The 21,061-nt window shown below is 46.9% G+C and overlaps 1 protein-coding gene across 9 annotated transcripts in view; it reads left to right on the top strand.

Annotated features, from left to right (window-relative positions):
• MTMR3 (myotubularin related protein 3) overlaps positions 1-21,061 on the top strand; it is a 208,135-nt gene that overhangs the window by 68,141 nt on the left and 118,933 nt on the right. For all 9 annotated transcript variants that reach the window (XM_054006287.1, XM_054006285.1, XM_054006286.1 and 6 more), the window contains one exon: positions 19,726-19,806. In XM_054006287.1, coding sequence (XP_053862262.1) covers positions 19,804-19,806 — 3 coding nt within the window. In that variant the 5' untranslated portion in view covers positions 19,726-19,803. The remainder of the gene's footprint in view (positions 1-19,725; positions 19,807-21,061) is intronic.

Below are 21,061 nucleotides of genomic sequence, written 5' to 3'. Positions count from 1 at the left end.
GACCATTGCTCCTTGTTCTGTCATCTGCCACCACTGAGAACAGCCGAGCTCCATCCTCTTTGGAACCCCCCTTCAGGTAGTTGAAGGCTGCTATCAAATCCCCCCTCATTCTTCTCTTCTGGAGACTAAACAATCCCAGTTCCCTCAGCCTCTCCTCATAAGTCATGTGCTCCAGACCCCTAATCATTTTTGTTGCCCTCCGCTGGACTCTTTCCAATTTTTCCACACCCTTCTTATAGTGTGGGGCCCAAAACTGGACACAGTATTCCAGATGAGGCCTCACCAATGTCGAATAAAGGGGAACGATCACGTTCCTTGATCTGCTGGCAATGCCCCTACTTATACAGCCCAAAATGCCGTTAGCCTTCTTGGCAACAAGAGCACACTGTTGACTCATATCCAGCTTCTCATCCACTGTGACCCCTAGGTCCTTTTCTGCAGAACTGCTACCTAGCTATTCGGTCCCTAGTCTGTAGCAGTGCATGGGATTCTTCCGTCCTAAGTGCAGGACTCTGCACTTGTCCTTGTTGAACCTCATCAGGTTTTTTTCGGCCCAATCCTCTAATTTGTCTAGGTCCCTCTGTATCCGATCCCTACCCTCTAGTGTATCTACCATGCCTCCTAGTTTAGTGTCATCTGCAAACTTGCTGAGAGTGCAGTCCACACCATCTTCCAGATCATTAATAAAGATGTTAAACAAAACCGGCCCCAGGACCGACCCTTGGGGCACTCCGCTTGAAACCGGCTGCCAACTAGACATGAAGCCATTGATCACTACCCGTTGAGCCCGACGATCTAGCCAGCTTTCTATCCACCTTACAGTCCATTCATCCAGCCCATACTTCTTTAACTTGGCGGCAAGAATACTGTGGGAGACCGTATCAAAAGCTTTGCTAAAGTCAAGGAATAACACATCCACTGCTTTCCCCTCATCCACAGAGCCAGTTATCTCATCATAGAAGGCAATTAGGTTAGTCAGGCACGACTTCCCCTTCGTGAATCCATGCTGACTGTTCCTGATCACTTTCCTCTCCTCTAAATGTTTCATAATTGATTCCTTGAGGACCTGCTCCATGATTTTTCCAGGGACTGAGGTGAGGCTGACTGGCCTGTAGTTCCCCGGATCCTCCTTCTTCCCTTTTTTAAAGGTAGGCACTACATTAGCCTTTTTCCAGTCATCTGGGACCTCCCCCGATCGCCAGGAGTTTTAAAAAATAATGGCTAATGGCTCTGCAATCTCACCCGCCAACTCCTTTAGCACCCTTGGATGCAGCGCATCCGACCCCATGGACTTGTGCACGTCCAGTTTTTCTAAATAGTCCCGAACCACTTCTTTCTCCACAGAGGGTTGGTCACCTTCTCCCCATGCTGTATTGCCCAGTGCAGCAATCTGGGAGCTGACCTTGTGCGTGAAGACAGAGGCAAAAAAATCATTGAGTACATTAGCTTTTTCCACATCCTCGGTCACTAGGTTGCCTCCCTCATTCAGTAAGGGGCCCACACTTTCCTTGATTTTCTTCTTGTTGCTAACATACCTGAAGAAACCCTTCTTGTTACTCTTAACATCTCTTGCTAACTGCAACTCCAAGTGTGATTTGGCCTTCCTGATTTCACTCCTGCATGCCTGAGCAATATTTTTATATTCCTCCCTGGTCATTTGTCCAATCTTCCACTTCGTGTAAGCTTCTTTTTTGCGTTTAAGATCAGCAAGGATTTCACTGTTTAGCCAAGCTGGTCGCCTGCCGTATTTACTATTCTTTCTACACATCGGAATGGTTTGTTCCTGCAACCTCAATAAGGATTCTTTAAAATACAGCCAGCTCTCCTGGACCCCTTTGCCCTTCATGTTATTCTCCCAGGGGATCCTGCCCATCTGTTCCCTGAGGGAGTCTGAAGTCCAGGGTCCGTATTCTGCTGCTCTCCTTTCTTTCTTGTGTCAGGATCCTGAACTCGACCGTCTCATGGTCACTGCCTCCCAGGTTCCCATCCACTTTTGCTTCCCCTACTAATTCTTCCCGGTTTGTGAGCAGCAGGTCAAGAAAAGCTTTGCCCCTAGTTGGTTCCTCCAGCACTTGCACCAGGAAATTGTCCCCTACACTTTCCAAAAATTTCCTGGATTGCCTGTGCACCGCTGTATTGCTCTCCCAGCAGATATCAGGGTGATTAAAGTCTCCCATGAGAACCAGGGCCTGCGATCTAGCAACTTCTGCTAGTTGCCAGAAGAAAGCCTCGTCCACCTCATCCCCCTGGTCTGGTGGTCTATAGCAGACTCCAACCACGACATCACCCTTGTTGCTCACACTTCTCAACTTTATCCAGAGACTCTCAGGTTTTTCTGCAGTTTCATACCGGAGCTCTGAGCAGTCATACTCCTCTCTTACATACAACGCAACTCCCCCACCTTTTCTGCCCTGCCTGTCCTTCCTGAACAGTTTATATCCATCCATGACAGTACTCCAGACATGTGAGTTATCCCACCAAGTCTCTGTTATTCCAATCACATCATAGTTCCCTGACTGTGCCAGGACTTCCAGTTCTCCCCGCTTGTTTCCCAGGCTTCTTGCATTTGTGTATAGGCACTTAAGAGAACTCAACGATCGTCCCTCTTTCTCAGCATGAGACAGGAGTCGTCCTGCTTGTGCTTCCTCCCAGGATCCCATTTCCGCACTTACCTCAGGGCTTTGGTCTCCTTCCCCCGGTGAACCTAGTTTAAAGCCCTCCTCACTAGGTTAGCCAGCCTGCTGGCGAAGATGCTCTTCCCTCTGTTCGTTAGGTGGAGCCCGTCTCTGCCTAGCACTCCTCCTTCTTGGAACACCATCCCATGGTCGAAGAATCCAAAGCCTTCTCTCCGACACCACCTGCGTAGCCATTCGTTGACTTCCACGATTCGACGGTCTCTACCCCGGCCTTTTCCTTGCACAGGGAGGATGGACGAGAACACCACTTGCGCCTCAAACTCCTTTATCCTTCTTCCCAGAGCCATGTAGTCTGCAGTGATCCGCTCAAGGTCATTCTTGGCAGTATCATTGGTGCCCACGTGGAGAAGCAGGAAGGGGTAGCGATCCGAGGGCTTGATGAGTCTCGGCAGTCTCTCCGTCACATCGTGTATCCTAGCTCCTGGCAAGCAGCAGACCTCTCGGTTTTCCCGGTCGGGGCGGCAGATAGATGACTCAGTCCCCCTGAGGAGGGAGTCCCCGACCACCACCACCCTCCTCCTCGTCTTGGGAGTGGTGGTCGTGGAACCCCCATCCCTAGGACAGTGCATCTTTTGCCTTCCAATCGGTGGAGTCTCCTTCTGCTCCCTTCCCTCAGATGGGTCATCTAGTCCACTCTCCGCATTAGTACCTGTAGAGAGAACATGGAAACGATTGCTCACCTGTATCTCCATTGCTGGTGCATGGACGCTCCTCTTTCTTCTTCTGGAGGTCACATGCTGCCAAACCTCCTCACAATCCTTCTGTCCCTGCTGCGCCTGCTCTGAATCTTCAGAACATTGTGGCCGTAGAAGCATCTCCTGACGTCTGTCCAGGAAATCTTCATTTTCCCTTATGCAACGCAGAGTCGACACTCGTTTCTCCAGCCCTCGAACCTTCTCTTCCAATATGGAGACCAGCTTGCACTTTGTACAGACAAAGTCGCTTCTGTCCTGAGGAAGAAAGACAAACATGGCACAACCTGTGCAGGTTACAACAGCTGATCGCTCACCTTCCATATCACCGTCCTCTTAAGAGCTTCGTCACCTGTTGCAGGAACTACTCAGAGAAACCTGCAGATGAAAGCCTCAGTGCGCTCTCCCCACGCGAACTCCCAGGCAAACTCCCGCTGTTAGCCTCTGCTGTTCGCCGCTCAGCTGGTTCGCTGCTGACTGCCCTTATATACCAGTCAGGCCCACTCAAGGCCGATCTGGAACAAAGCACTCCCAATTCACACTTTTCAAACAAACAAGCAAGGAATCAAGCACACGGTCAAACTGACCAACTGTCCCAGCAGCAGACACTCAGATACTCACCAACACAGCCCCCCTAATGCAGCACTTAGCATACCTCCTCTTGGACAGCTCCCAGGCAAACTCCCGCTGCTAGCCTCTGCTATTCGCCGCCAGATTGTCCAGTAGCCCCACTGGTTGTTTAGCAGACTTCCTGCTTCTGATGTACTTAAACATTTTTTTGCTATTACTTTTTGAGTCTTTTGCTAGCTGTTCTTCAAATTATTTTTTGGTCTTCCTAATTATATTTTAACACTTCATTTGTCAGGGTTTATGCTTCTTTCTATTTTCCTCACTAGGATTTAACTTCCACTTTTTAAAGAATGCCTTTTTGCCTCTCAATGCTTCTTTTACTTTTTTATTTAGCCACCGTGGCACTTTTTTGATTCTCTTACTATGTTTTTTAATTTGGGGTATACATTTAAGTTGAGATCTGTTATGGTGTCTTTAAAAAATTTCCATGCAGCTTGCAGGGATTTCACTTTTTGCACTGTAACTTTTAATTTCTGTTTAACCAACTTCCTCATTTTTGTGTAGTTCCCCGTTCTGAAATTAAATGCTATAGTGTTGGGCTGCTGTGGTGTTTTCACTTCCACAGGGATGTTAAATTTAATTATATTATGGTCCCTATTACCAAGCTGTCCAGTTATATTCACCTCTTGGACCTGATCCTGCGCTCCACTTAGGACTAAATCAAGAATTGTCTGTCCTCTTGTGGGTTCCAGGACTAGCTGCTCCAAGAAGCAGTCATTTAAGGTGTCAAGAAACTTTATCTCTGCATCCCGTCCTGAGGTGACATGTATCCAGTCAATATGGAAATAGTTGAAATCTCCCATTATTATTGAGTTTTTATTTTAATAGCCTCTCTTATCTCCCTGAGCATTTCATAGTCACAATCACCATCCTGGTCCGGTGGTCGATAATATATCCCTACTGCTATATTCTTATTATTAGAGTATGGAATTACTATCCATGGAGATTCTGTGGTAGAGTTTGGTTCATTTAAGATTTTTACTTCATTTGATTCTATGCTTTCTTTCACATATAATGCCACTCCCCCACCAGCACGACCTGTTCTGTCCTTCCAGTATATTTTGTACCCTGGTATTACTGTGTCCCATTGATTATCCTCATTCCACCAAGTTTCTGTGATGCCTATTTTATCAATATCCTCATTTAATATGAGGCACTCTAGTTCAGCCATCTTATTATTTAGACTTCTAGCATTTATATATAAGCACTTTAAAAACATGTTACTTTTCAGCTGTCTGTCATTACATTGTGTAATTGAATTTTATTATTTGACTATTTTTCATCAGTTTCTACCTGTATTTTATCATCTTCCATCCTCTCCTCCCTACTAGGACATAGAGGATCTCCATTAATAGATCCTCCCTTAAGGGATGTCTCTGTCCGAACCACATGCTCATCTGCACTTGGTGGGGAGATAGATCAGTGGTTTGAGCATTGGCCTGCTAAACCCAGGGTTGTGAGTTCAATCCTTGAAGGAGCCATTTAGGGATCTGGGGCAAAAATCTGTCTGGGGATTGGTTTGTCTCTGAGCAGGGGGTTGAACTAGATGACCTCCTGAGGTCCCTTCTAACCCTGATATTTTGAAAAAACCTCATTAGCTTTCCTCCAGCCCTTAGTTTAAAAACTGCTCCACAACCTTTTTAATTTTAAGTACCAGCAACTGGGTGGATTTGATTTAAATCAAATTGATTTAAATCATGATTTAAATCACTAGTAAGGAAGACTCAATTTAATCATGGTTTTCTACATAAAAGTGCTTTCTTGTTGGTTGTTATACCCTTAATACATATTCTTCTTCAAGTGATTTGTCATGTGTATTCCACAGTAGGTGTGCATTCTCGCCACGTGCACCGGTGCCGGAAGTTTTTTCCCCTAGCAGTATCCTTAGGGTGGGAGCGCTTCCCAGGCCCCAGTTTCTTCTTGCCGCCAGTGAAGGTGTGTCGGAACTGCTCTGCTCCAGCTTCGCTGTAGTTCGTGACCAGAACTGTTCATTCGTTTAGTACCTGTAGTTAGTTAGCTGTTTAGTTAGTCAGTGAGCCCTGGCCGGGGCATGCCTCAAGCCCCGGGATTTTAAGTTGTGCGGTTCTTGTCGGCATTCTATGCCAAGTAGCGACCCGCATACAGACTATTTGCGCTGTTTGGGAGAGACCCACATCAGCGAAAGGTGAAAATTTGCAAATCATTTAGGCACTGGACCAAAATGGAAGGAGACATTAGGCTCTGGGCCAGTCTGATGGAATTGGTGCTGACTCCTGACTCCGATCCCGGCATGCTGCCCCGAGCCGGTACTGGGTACCGCGGTGCCTTCGACCCTGGAAAAATCATGGAGCATGTCCTCAAGGAGTCATTTCTGAAGCACTTAAAGGAGAGGAAAGTGATCAGGAACAGTCAGCATGGATTCACCAAGGGCAAGTCATGACTGACTAACCTAATTGCCTTCTATGAGGAGATAACAGGGTCTGTGGATGAGGGGAAAGCAGTGGATGTGTTATTCCTTGACTTTAGCAAAGCTTTTGATACGGTCTCCCACAGTATTCTTGCCGCCAAGTTAAAGAAGTATGGGCTGGATGAATGGACTATAAGGTGGATAGAAAGCTGGAGAGGAGATATATATACACACATACAGAGAGCATCTTAATTGGCCTCTCAGAGTTGGTAAGACAATTCCCACCTGTTCATGCTCTCTGTATGTGTGTGTGTATATGTATCTCCTCAATATATGTTCCATTCTATATGCATCCGAAGAAGTGGGCTATAGCTTATGAAAGCTTATGCTCTAATAAATTTGTTAGTCTCTAAGGTACCACAAGTACTCCTGTTCTTTTTGCAAACCAGGGATGATGCCGGGTTCGGCAGGGCCGTCCTCTGTCCTGGGAACTTGTGAACTCCTACCCACCTCCAACAGATACAGCTTGGAATCACCTTCGAGTGATTGCTCATGTGTATTCCACAGAAGAGGAAAAAACAGTTACCTTTTCCATAACTCTGTGTTCATCAAGATGCATTACTCATGTCTATTCCACATCCCACCCTTCTTCCCCTCTGTCGGAGTTGTCTGGCAAGAAGGAACTGAGGGTGAGGGGAGCGCGCAGCTCCCCTTATACAGTGCCAGGCAGGCACCACTCCAGGGGTCGCGGGGGCGCTACCCTTCCCCCCCCCCCCTATGGGTACTGCTAGGGGAAAAACTTCCAGCACTGGTGCACGTGGCGAGCACGCACACCTACTGTGGAATACACATGAGCAACACATCTCGAAGAACACCAGTTATGGAAAAGGTAACTGTTTTTTTTTTTTCACAACTCAGAGATAGATGTAGGTTTCATTTTAGAAGGTATACACTATACATTTTTAAACAGTGATTTATTTTTAAAACTTTTCAGATTAGTTTTACAGCTATATCAGAAAATGAATGATTGGTTATTTCAAAGGTAATTGAAGCAGATATGTCATTGGGAGGTGAACTAGCTCCAATTCAACAGGTTAATCATTAATATTTGGAGGATTTTCTTGCCATGTTGTATTAGGAAGAGAACATCACCAGACAGACATTTACATTTGTTAAATATTCTGGATTTTTTTCTTCAACAGCAAACGTAATATTTTAAGAAAACAAGCATATGTCCCTCACTTCTCACATTTATCTCCAGACTTCTTCTTGTCCAGATGTATTCCGCCCCCAACAATCTTCTATTCATTGAACTTCTTTAAACTTTGCACTTTTAGAGAGAGGTAAGGGATTGACTCTATGTGCACAAATTTGCAGAGGAACAATAGAGTGTTATTTCTCACCTCTCTCTATATTTATTTATTTAAAAATTATTTTTGCTGTTAACAAGCATGTTAGGAGACATAAATCCACAGTTTGAGAACTGCAAAACTAAGCATCTCTGATGGTATCTTCTAGACTGAGCACTGAGTCCCATTGGGTAGATAGAAAGATTAACCTAAATAATCTATACAGAAGCCTCTGGAACCCTATTAGATGGTGTCCCTAATCCATGAACTACTGGAACTCATTTACAAAACCTTTCTTAAACATTACATGAATATATTGTCTCATACTATAGAATTAGAATTTATAATCCTATTCCATGATGAGATATCTTTGAGCCATAATGTAGTTTAATAAAACTATCTTTAGATAGTTTTTTTCCCCTCAAAAAGCATTTTATCAAAAAAATCAGATTTAAATTTAAAAAATCTGTTTTATTTATTTATTTTTTTAAAAAAATCATTGATTTTTATCCACCCTGGCCAGCAATCTGGTTCAATTTTGGTTTAGGTGGAGCCCATACTTCCTGTATAGGAGGGGTGGCCAACCTGTGGCTCCAGAGCCACATGCGGCTCTTCAGAAGTTAATATGCGGCTCCTTGTATAGGCACAGATTCTGGGGCTGGAGCTACAGGCGCCAACTTTCCAGTGTGCCAAGGGGTGCTCACTGCTCAACCCCTGGCTCTGCCACAGGCCCTGCCCCCACTCCACCCCTTCCCGCCCCTGAGCCTGCCGTGCCCTTGCTGCCCCCCGCAGCCTCCTGCATGCCTTGAAACAGATGATCAGGAGGTGTGGGGAGGAAGGGGGTGGCGCTGATTGGCGGGGCTGCTGGTGGGTGGGAGGAACTGGGAGCGGGGGGAGGAGGGAGCTAATGTGGGGGCTGCTAATGTATATTACTGTGGCCCTTTGGCAATGTACATTGGTAAATTCTGGCTTCTTCTCAGGCTCAGGTTGGCCACCTCTGCTGTATAGGCTCCCCCTTTCCCAAAAGTTTCCCCAGTTCCTAATAAATCTAAATCCCTCCTCTCTACACCATCGTCTCATCCACGCATTGACACCCTGCAGTTCTGTCTGTCTAACTGGCCCTGCGCGAGGAACTGGAAGCATTTCAGAGAATGCCACCATAGAGGTCCTTGACTTCAGTCTCTTACCTAGCAGCCTAAATTTGGCCTCCAGACCCACTCTCCTATCCTTCCCTATGTCATTGGCACCTACATGTACCATGACCACTGGCTCCTCCACAGCACTACACATAAGTCTATCTAGATGTCTTAAGAGATCCGCAATTTTTGCACCAGGCAGGCAAATTACCATGTGGTTCTCCCGGTCATTGCAAATCTATATTTCTAATGATTGAATTGCCCATTACTAATACCTGTTTCTTCCTAATAACTGGAGTTCCCTCCCCCGGAGAGGTATCCTCAATGCAAGAGGATACCACAACATCACCTGGAAGGAGGGTCCCAACTATGGGATCGTTTCCCTGCTCCAGTTGGATGTTCTCTTTCCCTGAGACTTTCATCCTCCTCAACAGCACAGAGGGTCTCAGACCGGGGGTGGGACTGTTCTACTGTGTCCCCGAAAGTCTCATCTATGTACCTCTTTGTGTCTCTTAGCTCCTCCAGTTCAGCCACTCTGGTCTCCAAAGCCCGTACACTGCCTCTGAGAGCCAGGATCTCCTTGCACTGAAGGCACACATGCACCACCTGCCGATAGGGCAGGTAATCATACATGCTGCATTGGTTGCAATAAACTGGATAGCCTCCACTCTGTTGCTGGACTTCTGCCTGCATTCTCTTTTTACTCCTCAAGCTTGTTCCTTTGTTGTTGTTTTTATCAGAGGGTGTTTTTGTCTTTAAGTTTAAAGAAGTTTAAGGAATGTTAAGTGTATCTAGCCCCCCTCGCACTCTCCCCGTAAACACTCTCGCAAAACTCCCCTGTAAGCCGCTCCTGTTCACTAGCTCCTCTGGTCACTTAAGAGGGGGCCTTTTAAAGCACTGGTCTTCCTGAGTAGCCTCACCCCTGGTTAAGGGTTGATGGGTGCTTAAAGGGCTTAGGGATCAAATCCTCATCAAGAAGCTCTCAGCCTTGACTAGCAGACCGCTAGGCTCAGCACACACAGTCAGCACACGTCCCCCAAACAAACAGATCACACGGTATATTTCAGTCAAGCAGCAAGCACATCACAAACACAAACACACACTACAGACAACAAACTTACCCCAAGGGTCACGTAATCGCTTCTCCTTCACCTGGAGAACTCCTTCAAAAAAGTCCCCTGTTAGCTGCTCCTGTTCGCTAGCTCAAGTCATGATCTGCCCCCAAACTCCAAAGGACTGGTTCCTTTGTCGTCTTAGCTGGAAGAGCAAGACAGAGAGATGGACATAAATAGACTGGGGTAGTTTTGCCTCTCACTTTTATAGTCCTGTCCCCCTTTGAAGTGGGTTCTTCTGAGGATTACCCCTCAAAGCACAGTTTATTCAAACAGTAAAGAAGGCTATGTGGAGTCTGGGGTGAAGGTGCCCCCATGCTCTTTCTTCTCCCCTGTGTATGTTGAAATGCAGATTTGCTCTTGCAGTCTCAGAGACCGTTTACTACTTTTATGTAAATTGAAATAAACATTCCTTTGTATAAGATAGACCTACTTAACCAATCCTGCCTAATCAGAGCTGCATGGGTTTGTACATGTACTACCAGCTTCATACAGGGAGGATTCATAACTTAACATATAATGTTGCTACATACATTTCACCATGAAATTATTGATCAGTAAGTTATTAGTTTTTTGATGATACCACACAAGGCATATTTTGTACAAAGATCAGTATAAAAGTGTGTGTGGTGTGAATACAGGGTTCATTCAGTCACAGACAGTAACTCCTCACTTAACATCGGCCCGGTTAACGTTGTTTCGTTGTTACATTGCTGATCAATTAGAGAACATGCTCGTTTAAAGTTACGCAATGCTCCCTTATAACGTTGTTTGGCAGCCGCCTGCTTTGTCCACTGCTTGCAGAAAGAGCAGCCCATTGGAGCTAGCTGGTGGGGGCTTGGAACCAGGGTGGGCCGGCAGCCCCCCTATCAGCTCCCCTAAGTTCCCTGTGTGGCAGCTGCCCAGCAGGCTATGAATTGCCAGGCAGTTCAACTTTCCCTCCCTGCTCTGCCGTGTGTTGCTCCTGCCCTCTGCCCTGGAGCTGCTCCTGGGAGCCTCCTACTTGCTGTGTGTGTGTGTGTGGGGGAAAGGGGTGCTAATGCTCCTTTACCCCACCTCCACAGAGCCGGGGTGTGTGTGTGGGGGAATGGGAACGCTACACTGCTTCGGCAGTTTTCCCACCAAACAATCCCTTCCGCCCCTCTTCTAGCACCCGTGTCTGGGTACTGGATTATGCCAAAGACGTTGGGATTCAAAGTCTGTACTTCCTGCCCTTGCTCGTTTTCCATCAGTGACGAGCACCAATGCTGTTTGAACTGTTTGGGGAAAGCCCACACAGGGTCTAGGTGCAGTATCTGCCTGTCCTTCCTTGTGCATGGGTCCGGAATTGGATCCTGGCCAGGGAACCCCCCTGCACATCGACCTGAACAATCTAAGAGAACTCCCCCTACCATGGAGCTTTGGTCCAGCTCCTTTTGTACCAGTGGTATGTACCCCACGCTGGAGTCTAGCCATGAAAGCATGCGCATAAGCATGGCAGTAAATCTCCAAATCCAAGAAGGATGCTGCACCCTCTATAAGCGCTGACCACGGAGGAGTAACACATTCCATGACAAGAAGTATCCTCCAGTCCCGGACCTGTGTATCCCTCCTGCTTCTGCTCTGCCTGCATCCTGTGAATCGTCGGTCCTGAGAAAAATCCTGTTACCAGTCCCTGTTACACAGCTATAACGACTAACTATGACGAATAAGTAATGAACTATTTACAACTATTTAACAGTGAAGACTGAAGTGGACACTGCCAAAAGTGCTTGCAATGTAAGAGCGACAGTTGTTCCAGCTAGCCGTCACTGGTAGTAAGAAGGAACTGAGGAGATGGGGGGTTGGCAGGGCCCTATATTGGGCGCCAGGAAGGCACGACTCCAGGGGGCGCTCAGGCCAACCCTACAGACGCTGCTAAGGGAAAAATCTTCCAGCTGGTATGCACATACTGTTTGCCCTGAAAAGAGTGAGGTCTCTGTGTGTTCTGGTGCACTAATCTGCTTGGAGGGCCCCACCTTCTGCGTTAGGTCTACCACCTGCTGGCCGTACCCCTTTAATGCATGCTGTTCTGATGGCTCCATTGGTACCGCTATTTGTGCAGGACTCCAGTTCCTCTGAGCCTGAGGATTTGGATGTTCGACATGGTCTTCAGCTTCCATTCCAGAATATGACTACCAGAGGGTTATGGCAGCACCATGGCAGTTCCCTGTTTTACTGCAGCCAAGGAGCCACTGCTATCTGGCTCCTTGCAAGCAGATGGACTCCAGGCTGCACAGCCTAAAGGACTCCAAATCTATGTTGAAGTCCTTAGAGCTTTATACACTGGCATCACAAAGAAACGTTATAAGCCTCAAGCGGCCTCTTGATTCCTCTCGTCACCTGCCCGGCAGCACTCTCACAGGAAGAGGAGTAGGGGCTTTAGGAGAATACCTCCTCCCCAGTCTTCGTCCATATCTATGCCTGCACCCCCAGACGCTCTGGTGGGTCCAAGATGGGACGCCTGGGGCTGATGTACGAGGACAGAACTTGGATCCACACATCCCCAGTATTTGCGGATTGTTTATCCCATTTCTATCAGGGGTGGGCCCATATTACAACAGACCGATGGATGCTAAGCAAGATAGCAGTGTGATTATCCTTCAGTTCAGTTCCCCCCTGCCCTGTCCCTCTTCAGTCCCCATTCTCATGAGCAACTTCTAGGCCAAGAGATGCTCCTAAGGTTGGGAGCTCTGGAAGAGATTCCACCAGTGTTAAGGGGCCGAGGGGTTATACTCCCGATATTTCCTAATCCCAAAAACCAACGGTGGTCTCAGACTGATTCTGGATCTGAGAAATCTCAACAGATACACTAAGAAGCTAACGTTCCGCATTGTCTCCTTGGCTTCCATCATGCCCTGCCTGGGTCCAGGGGACTGGTACACTGCCTTTGATTTGAAGGATGCTTACTTCCATATCTCGATTATTCAGGGACACAGACCGTTCCTTAGGTTCATTGTGAACCATGTGCACTACTAATATGCAGTTCTCCCATTCGGCCTGTCAGCAGCCCCTCGAGTGTTCACAAAGTCCATGGTGGTCATCGCAGCCTTCCTGACGAGACAGGCGATTCAGGACTACCTTTACCTTGACAACTGGCAGCTCAGAGGTTAGACCAAGATCCAAGTGGAGTCTGATATAAAGTTAATCCAGTCAACATTCCAAGACTTAGGTCTGCTGATAAATGTGCAAAAGTCTACCCTCTCCCCGGTTCAAATGATAAGAGTTTATCGGGGCGATCCTCGTCTCTGTCCAAGCCAGAGCCTTCCTCCCAGAAGCGTGGTTCCAAGCAATAGTGATGCTTATAGAGCGCCTCAGAGATCACAACAGTGAGGAATTGCTTGAAGCTCCTGGGCCACATGGCCTCATGCATCTGTGTGGTGCAGCATGTGAGACTTCGACTACGATCTCTCCAGGTGTGGCTGGCGTCTGTGTACTCACCAAACCGACACTATTTAGACACAGTTATCACAGTTCTGCCATCGGTGATTTCCTCCCTCAACTGGTGGCTAGACCCAGTGACGGTGCACATGGCAGTCCCATTCTCAAGACCCCAACCATCAGTGTCTCTTGTTACAGACTCTTCAGCGATGGGCTGGTGTGCTCACTTGGGTTCCCTCAGAACTCATGGCTCTGGAAGAGCTCTCGCTGCACATCAACATCAGGGTTGATGTTGCGGTTCACTTGGCTTGCCAGGCATTCCAGCCCCATGTGGCAGGTAAGAACGTGTCAGCTCTTACAGACAACATGATGACGATGTTTTATATCAACAGGGAGGGAGAAATGTGCTCCTATCACCTGTGCCAGGAAGCACTTTGTTTGTGGGACTTTGGCATAGCCCACTCGATCCACCTCAAGGCTTCCAATCTGCTGGTTTTGCAAAGTGAGCTAGTGGATCACCTTAGCAGATTCTTCTCCAACCACCACAAGTGGTCCATTCGTCCAGATATCGTGAACACCATTTTCCAGAGGTGGGGGACTCCCCAGATAGATCAGTTTGCAACAAAAGCACAACAGGAAGTGTTTCCAGTTCAGCACCCTCCTGGGTCACAGCCCCGGATCTCTTGCAGACGCCTTCCTCCTCCCTTGGATGGGTCATGTCTTCTACGTGTTTCCTCCCATTCTTCTTGTACTCAAGATCTTGCTGAGGATCAGAAGGGACAAAGCATGAGTCATCCTGGTAGCCCCTGCCTGGCCCCACCATTGGTTCACCACATTTCTAGACCTCTCAGTGGAGATGCCAATCCTACCTCTGTGTCCACACCTGATCTCTCAGGACCACCTCTGTCTGCATCACTTGAACCTCCAGTCCCTTCATCTGACAGCCTGGAAGCTCCATGGCTGAACCCCGCAGAGCTAGCATGCTTGGGGCAGGTCCACGAGGTCCTACTAGAGAGCAGGAAGCCGTCCACTAGAGCGACTTGTCTGGCAAAGTGGAAGAGATTCTCAATCTGGTCTATGCAGAAGGGTCTCTCCCCTACACAATCATTAATACCATTCTTTCTGGACTACTTGCTACACCTGAAGCAACGAGGTCTAACTGTGTCATCTGTTAGAGTCCATTTGGTCGCAATCTCAGTTTTTCACCCATGGGTGAATGGCCATTCCGTGTTTTCAAACAACATCTGTGGTTGGTTTCTTAAGGGCCTTGAGAGATTGTACTCCCATGTATGTCAAACAGTCCCTCCCTGGGATCTCAAAACTGACAGGACCCCCATCTGAGCCACTGGCAACATGCTCTCTGCTGTACCTATCCTGGAAGGTGATCTTCCTAGTGTCCATTACTTCTGCCAGAAGAGTATCTGAGATCCGGGTCCATGGTATTTTTCAAGTACAAGGTCCAATTGTGTCCTCATCCAGCTTTCCTTCCAAAGATGGTTTCAGAGTTCCATAGTAACCAGCGTATCTTCCTGCTGGTCTTTTGTCCGAAACCACATACTAATGGGAAAGAGCACAGGCTCCACTTGATAGACGTCAGACATGCAGTGGCCTTCTACATAGAAAGGACTAAGCCATTTCAGAAAACCACTCAACTATTTGTAGCTGTTGCAGACAGGATGAAAGGTCTTTCCATCTGAGCCCAGAGAATTTCATCATGGATCGCATCCTGCATCTGTACATGCTATGACCGGGAAAAGGTTCCTGCCCTAACAGCACATTCCACAAGGATCCAAACATCTATGACAGCATTTGTAGCACAAGTTCCTATCCAGGACATTTGTAAAGTGGCAATATGGTCATCAGTTCACACTTTCACATCTCATTACACCATCACCCAACAGGCTAGAGATGATGCTGGATTTGGCTGAGCGCTGTTGCAGTCAGCATGTCGATAAACTCTGAACCTTACCAATCAATGATACCATTCTTCAACCAGCACGACACGCCCTGTGGCATGCCCGGGCCACATTCGCCCCCACCCCGAAGGGGGCTAAGGAAAGGTACCAAGTCTCCATCAAAAGGTCCCATTTTTTATTTTCACACCCTCCAGCTAACTCCATGGTGATCCAAGCAGCCATACCCATGCTCCACCCTGACAGACAGGGAGGGCAAGAGACTAGACCATATAGGTCAAAAGGTTTTCTCCTCAGCTGGACTACAGTTCTGGATCTCTAATTAAATTGGCACTGATGGCCAAGTATGACTTTATAAACTATGGATGGCAGAGTTTGCAGATTAATTATCTTGGCAGGATCATTTATAACAGTGGCAACAGTTCCGCAAATGCGTGGAATGGCTGCAGATACCACAGGCTCAGATCCCTTCAGCAACAGTTCAAAACCACTCTTTGCTCAGCTTCCCCATAGACTCAAAATCCGTCTGTCCCCCACTCCAGCTCATCTTCCACAGTGTACCTCCCCCCCCGCCATCTCAGAACCCCTTCATACCTGTTGAGGGTCCTGGAGAAGCAGAATCTGAGACCGTAGAAAGAGATCATATTTGCAGGCAACAGAGGACTCTATATTCTTGTCTTTGAGAAGCTAATCTGAGTTAGCCCCTCAGGTGCCTAGTCCCACCAGTCTGTGCCTGCTCTGTCAGTGCCTGTAGCCCATATGCGCTACCCTAGGACTCAAGTGAAGTTGAAGCAGCTAAAGCTACATCAAGAGTTCCACAGTGGTAGCAGATGGTACACCCTGCAGTGCACAAAACAACACTATAGACACAACAGGTGCTTTTTAAAAAATCTGTTTTTGAACCAGTCAGTGTCTCTTTAAAAATATTAATTCAACTAGGGACAGAGCTCTTCTTCACCTGCTGCTCACAAATAGGGAAGAATTAGCAGGGGAAGCAAAAGTGGATGGAAACCTGGGAGGCAGTGACCATGAGATGGTCGAGTTCAGGATCCTGACACAAGGAAGAAAGGAGAGCAGCAGAATACGGACCCTGGACTTCAGAAAAGCAGACTTTGACTCCCTCATGGAACTGATGGGTAGGATCCTCTGGGAGAATAACATGAGGAGGAAAGGAATCCAGGAGAGCTGGCTGTGTTTTAAAGAATCCTTATTGAGGTTGCAGGAACAAATGATCCCAATGTATAGAAAGAATAGTAAATATGGCAGGCCACCAGCTTGGCTTAACAGTGAAATCCTTGCTGATCTTAAACACAAAAAAGAATCTTACAAGAAGTGGAAGATTGGACAAATGACCAGGGAGGAGTATAAAAATATTTCTCAGGCATGCAGGAGTGAAATCAGGAAGGCCAAATCACACTTGGAGTTGCAAGTAGCAAGGGATGTTAAAAGTAACAAAATGGTTTCTACAAGTATGTTAGCAACAAGAAGGTGGTCAAGGAAAGTGTGGGCCCCTTACTGAATGGGGGAGGCAACCTAGTGACGGAGGATGTGGAAACAGCTAATGTACTCAATGCTTTTTTTGCCTCTGTCTTGACGAACAAGGTCAGCTCTCAGACTACTGCACTGGGCAGCACAGTATGGGGAGGAGGTGACCAGCCCTCTGTGGAGAAAGAAGTGGTTCAGGACTATTTAGAAAAGCTGGACGAGCACAAGTCCATGGGGCCAGATGCACTGCATCCGAGGGTGCTAAAGCAGTTGGCGGATGTAATTGCAGAGTCATTGGCCATTATCTTTAAAAACTCATGGCAATCGGTGAAGGTCCCGGATGACTGGAAAAAGGCTAATGTATTGCCCATCTTTAAAAAAGGGAAGAAGGAGGATCCGAGGAACTACAGGCCAGTCAGCCTCACCTCAGTCCCTGGAAATATCATGGAGCAGGTCCTCAAGGAGTCAATTCTGAAGCACGTAGAGAAGAGGAAAGTGATCAGGAACAGTCAGCATGGATTCACCAAGGGCAAGTTATGCCTGATTAATCTAATTGCCTTCTATGACAAGATAACTGTCTCTGTGGATGAGGGGAAAGCAGTGGACATGTTATTCCTTGACTTTAGAAAAGCTTTTGATACAGCCTCCCACAGTATTCTTGCCAGCAAGTTAAAGAAATATGGGCTGGATGAATAGACTATAAGGTGGATAGAAAGCTGGCTAGATCATCGGGCTCAACGGGTAGTGATCAGTGGCTTCATGTCTAGTTGGCAGCCGGTATCAAGTGGAGTGCCCGAAGTGTCGGTCCTAGGGCCGGTTTTGTTCAATATCTTCATTAATGATCTGGAGGATGGCGTGGATTGCACCCTCAGCAAGTTTGCAGATGACACTAAACTGGGAGGAGTGGTAGATACGCTGGAGGATAGTGATAGGATACAGAGGGACCTAGACAAATTGGAGGATTGGGCCAAAATAAATATGATGAGGTTCAACAAGGACAAGTGCAGAGTCCTGCACTTAGGATGGAAGAATCCCATGCACTGCTACAGAGTAGGGACCGAGTGGCTAGGCAGCAGTTCTGCAGAAAAGGACCTAGGGGCTACAGTGGACGAGAAGCTGGATATGAGTCAACAGTGTGTCCTTGTTGCCAACAAGGCTAATGGCATTTTGGCCTGTATAAGTCGGAGCATTACCAGCAAATCGAGGGGTGTGATCATTCCCCTCTATTCGGCGTTGGAGGCCTCATCTGGAGTACTGTGTCCAGTTTTGGGCCCCACACTACATGAAGGATGTGGGAAAAATTGGAAAGAGTCCTGCGGAGGGCAACAAAAATGATTAGGGGGCTGGAGCACATGACTTATGAGGAGAGGCTGAGGGAACTGGGATTATTTAGTCTGCAGAAGAGAAGTATGAGGGGGAATTATTAGATGAAAGAACAAGGAGTAATGTTCTCAAGTTGCAGTGTGGGAGGTTTAGGTTGGATATTAGGAAAAACTTTTTCACTAGGAGGGTGGTGAAGCACCTAGGGAGATGATGGAATCTCCTTCCTTAGAGGTTTTTACGGTCAGGCTTGACAAAGCCCTGGCTGGGATGATTTAGTTGGTGATTGGATCTGCTTTGAGCAGCGGATTGGACTAGATGACCTCCTGAGGTCCCTTCGAGGCTGAGATTGATGGTGGGGTGGAGATTGTTGAAATTCTGGTGGAATTCCTCAAGGGCCTCCTTCCTTTGGCTCCAGATGATGAAGATGTCATCAAGATAGCGCAAATAGAGTATGGGCGTTAGGGGACAAGAGCTGAGGAAGCATTGTTCTAAGTCAGCCATAAAAATGTTGGCATACTGTGGGGCCATGCGGGTACCCATAGCAGTCCTGCTGATTGTGTAGATTACATTGGCCTCATTAGTACTACAAAAGCGATTTCCATCCCTTCTTGTCAACTGTTGAGAATAGCCCACTTCCACCTTAATTGAATTGGCACTTTAGCACTGACCCCCCACTTGGTACGGCAACTCCCATCTTTTCATATACTGTGTATTTATACCTCCCTACTGTATTTTCCACTCCATGCATGTGATGAAGTGGGTTTTAGCCCACAAAAGCTTATGCACAAATACATTTGTTAGTCTCTGAGGTACCACAAGGATTCCTCGCTGTTTTTACTGATATTAATGAGACTATTTAGGTGCAACAGAGGTAGTAGGTCTGGGTTTGCCTTTGTCTCTGGGCATTTTTGCATACTGGAATGTGTTTTGCTTTTGAACTACATGCATCCACTGCTGTTTGGTGGTGTTGTCCCCCTACCCCCCCATAAATATTCTGTACAATATACAGTGTGCAATTAGTGATATTGCAATATCATTGTGTCTGTGGGCTGGTGAATTCAGTATGGCTTCCTTCATCAACCACAGTGCTGAAACTTCCAAATCTAAATGGAAGGGCAGATGAGCTTCAACACTGTTGAACACTGAACATAATTTCAATGTATTTTACTTGTATCCTTTTTTGTGATGTGGGTAGGAAAATCCATAATATATTTGTATAAAAAAATAAGAAATAGATGGGAAGAGTCTGCATCTACAAATGACTCAGGAATGTTCTCAGGGCAGCCTGGAAAGCCATATGTTTAATTTAAATGAGACAAACAGATTAGTATAATTGTTACATTCAACTATTATTCTCCTGGCAGTCTGTTCACTGGTGATTATTGAGAATGCATTAAAGCAGTCAGGCATATTTCATAATGGTGTGTGCTTGTAAGGCAAGTTAGTTTGTATTGACTTCATCTGTTCATTGATGTATAATTGGGGTTTTCTTCTAACTAGAGTCTTGGTCTTTAAAATTAACTTGCATTTAAAATAATTTATTTGCCACCAGAAGATAAAATGAATTTGTCTTCACATTTACACTTTGCCATTTTGTTTTCCAGCTTTTACTATTACGGAAAGAAGAGCCTCAAAGTGTTGTGAGCAAAGACGAGGATTTCTCCTCCTAGCCTGGGTCTGTCATGGTAAGCACATGGGTTTTGTCAGGACTGACCAAAACAAAGCAGGCTGCAGCACAAGAAGGATGAGAGAGTTGGTACTGTGTGATAATAAGAGATACTATTCTCAATACCTGACATGTCACTCCAGGCTTCCGGTTGAACTGAAAAGATAGTTTTCATTGCCTTTTTATTTATCTTTGAGCAATTTGTGTTTTAATTTTGTGATGATCATCATCATTATTCCATGTGTACCATCTGTCAGCAGTCTGGCATATAAACCAAGGCAGTATTCTTCCATCCAAATTCAGATTAATTAGCCATGTACTGTTCATGGCATTTAAGTCAGATTTATTGCAAGGCTGTTTGAAATTAATTTGCTAGGGCAATTTTACTGATACACTGTGTAGAGCAAGGCTGTTTAAATTGTGCAGGAAAGGTGCAGATTTGTGTAGTATAAGGACTGAGTTAATTTCTGTAAGGCGGTTGTGGTTCTCTCCCCGCCTATCAGGGAGGGAGACCAAGCCCCCTTGCTGCAATGCTCCTAGAGCGACTCCGTTCAGGGAGAATTAGCCAGCAGTTTATAGGCCCTAGCCTTCAGTCCAGGCTGGGTATCAGTTGGGTGTAGTGGCCCCGACACTCAGCCAGAGCGGGGCTGCCCACATATAATGGGCCTGGCCCGCAGTCGAGCCGGGTGGTGGCAAGTCTATAGCCCAGAGCCCTCACTCAGGGTGGGGCAGCAGTCAGGTAAGGGGGCTCTGGCCTGCTGTCAGGCAAAGCAGCACAACAGTCTCAGGGGAGATTAGCTCTCCGATGGGAGAGCCAGCTAAACCGTTGGCGTCCTAGCTCAGGTGGGCATCAGACCAATGCAAGTACGGTGGTAGGGGGACTCAGGCCCACCCACTCCACTGCGTCCCAGCCCAGGGCCCCAACAGTAGCAGAGTGGTCCGTCAGTGGGGAATCCAGACGCAACATAGAATCATAGAAGATTAGGGTTGAAAGAGACCTCAGGAGGTCATCTAGTCCAATTCCCTGCTCAAAGCAGGGCCAACCCCAAATAAATCGTCCCAGCCAGGGCTTTGTCAAGCCAGGCCTTAAAAACTTCTAAGGATGGAGATTCCACCACCTCCCTAGGTAACCCATTCCAGTGCTTCACCACCCTCCTAGTGAAATAGTGTTTCCTAATATCCAACCTAGATCTCCCCCACTGCAACTAGAGACCATTGCTGCTGTTTCTTTCATTTACCAGCACTGAGAACAGCCTAGCTCCATCCTCTTTGGA

Source organism: Malaclemys terrapin, chromosome 16 (genome assembly GCF_027887155.1).
Source record: "Malaclemys terrapin pileata isolate rMalTer1 chromosome 16, rMalTer1.hap1, whole genome shotgun sequence".
Lineage (NCBI taxonomy): Eukaryota > Metazoa > Chordata > Testudines > Emydidae > Malaclemys > Malaclemys terrapin.
This window is presented reverse-complemented; position numbering and strand designations above follow the sequence as displayed.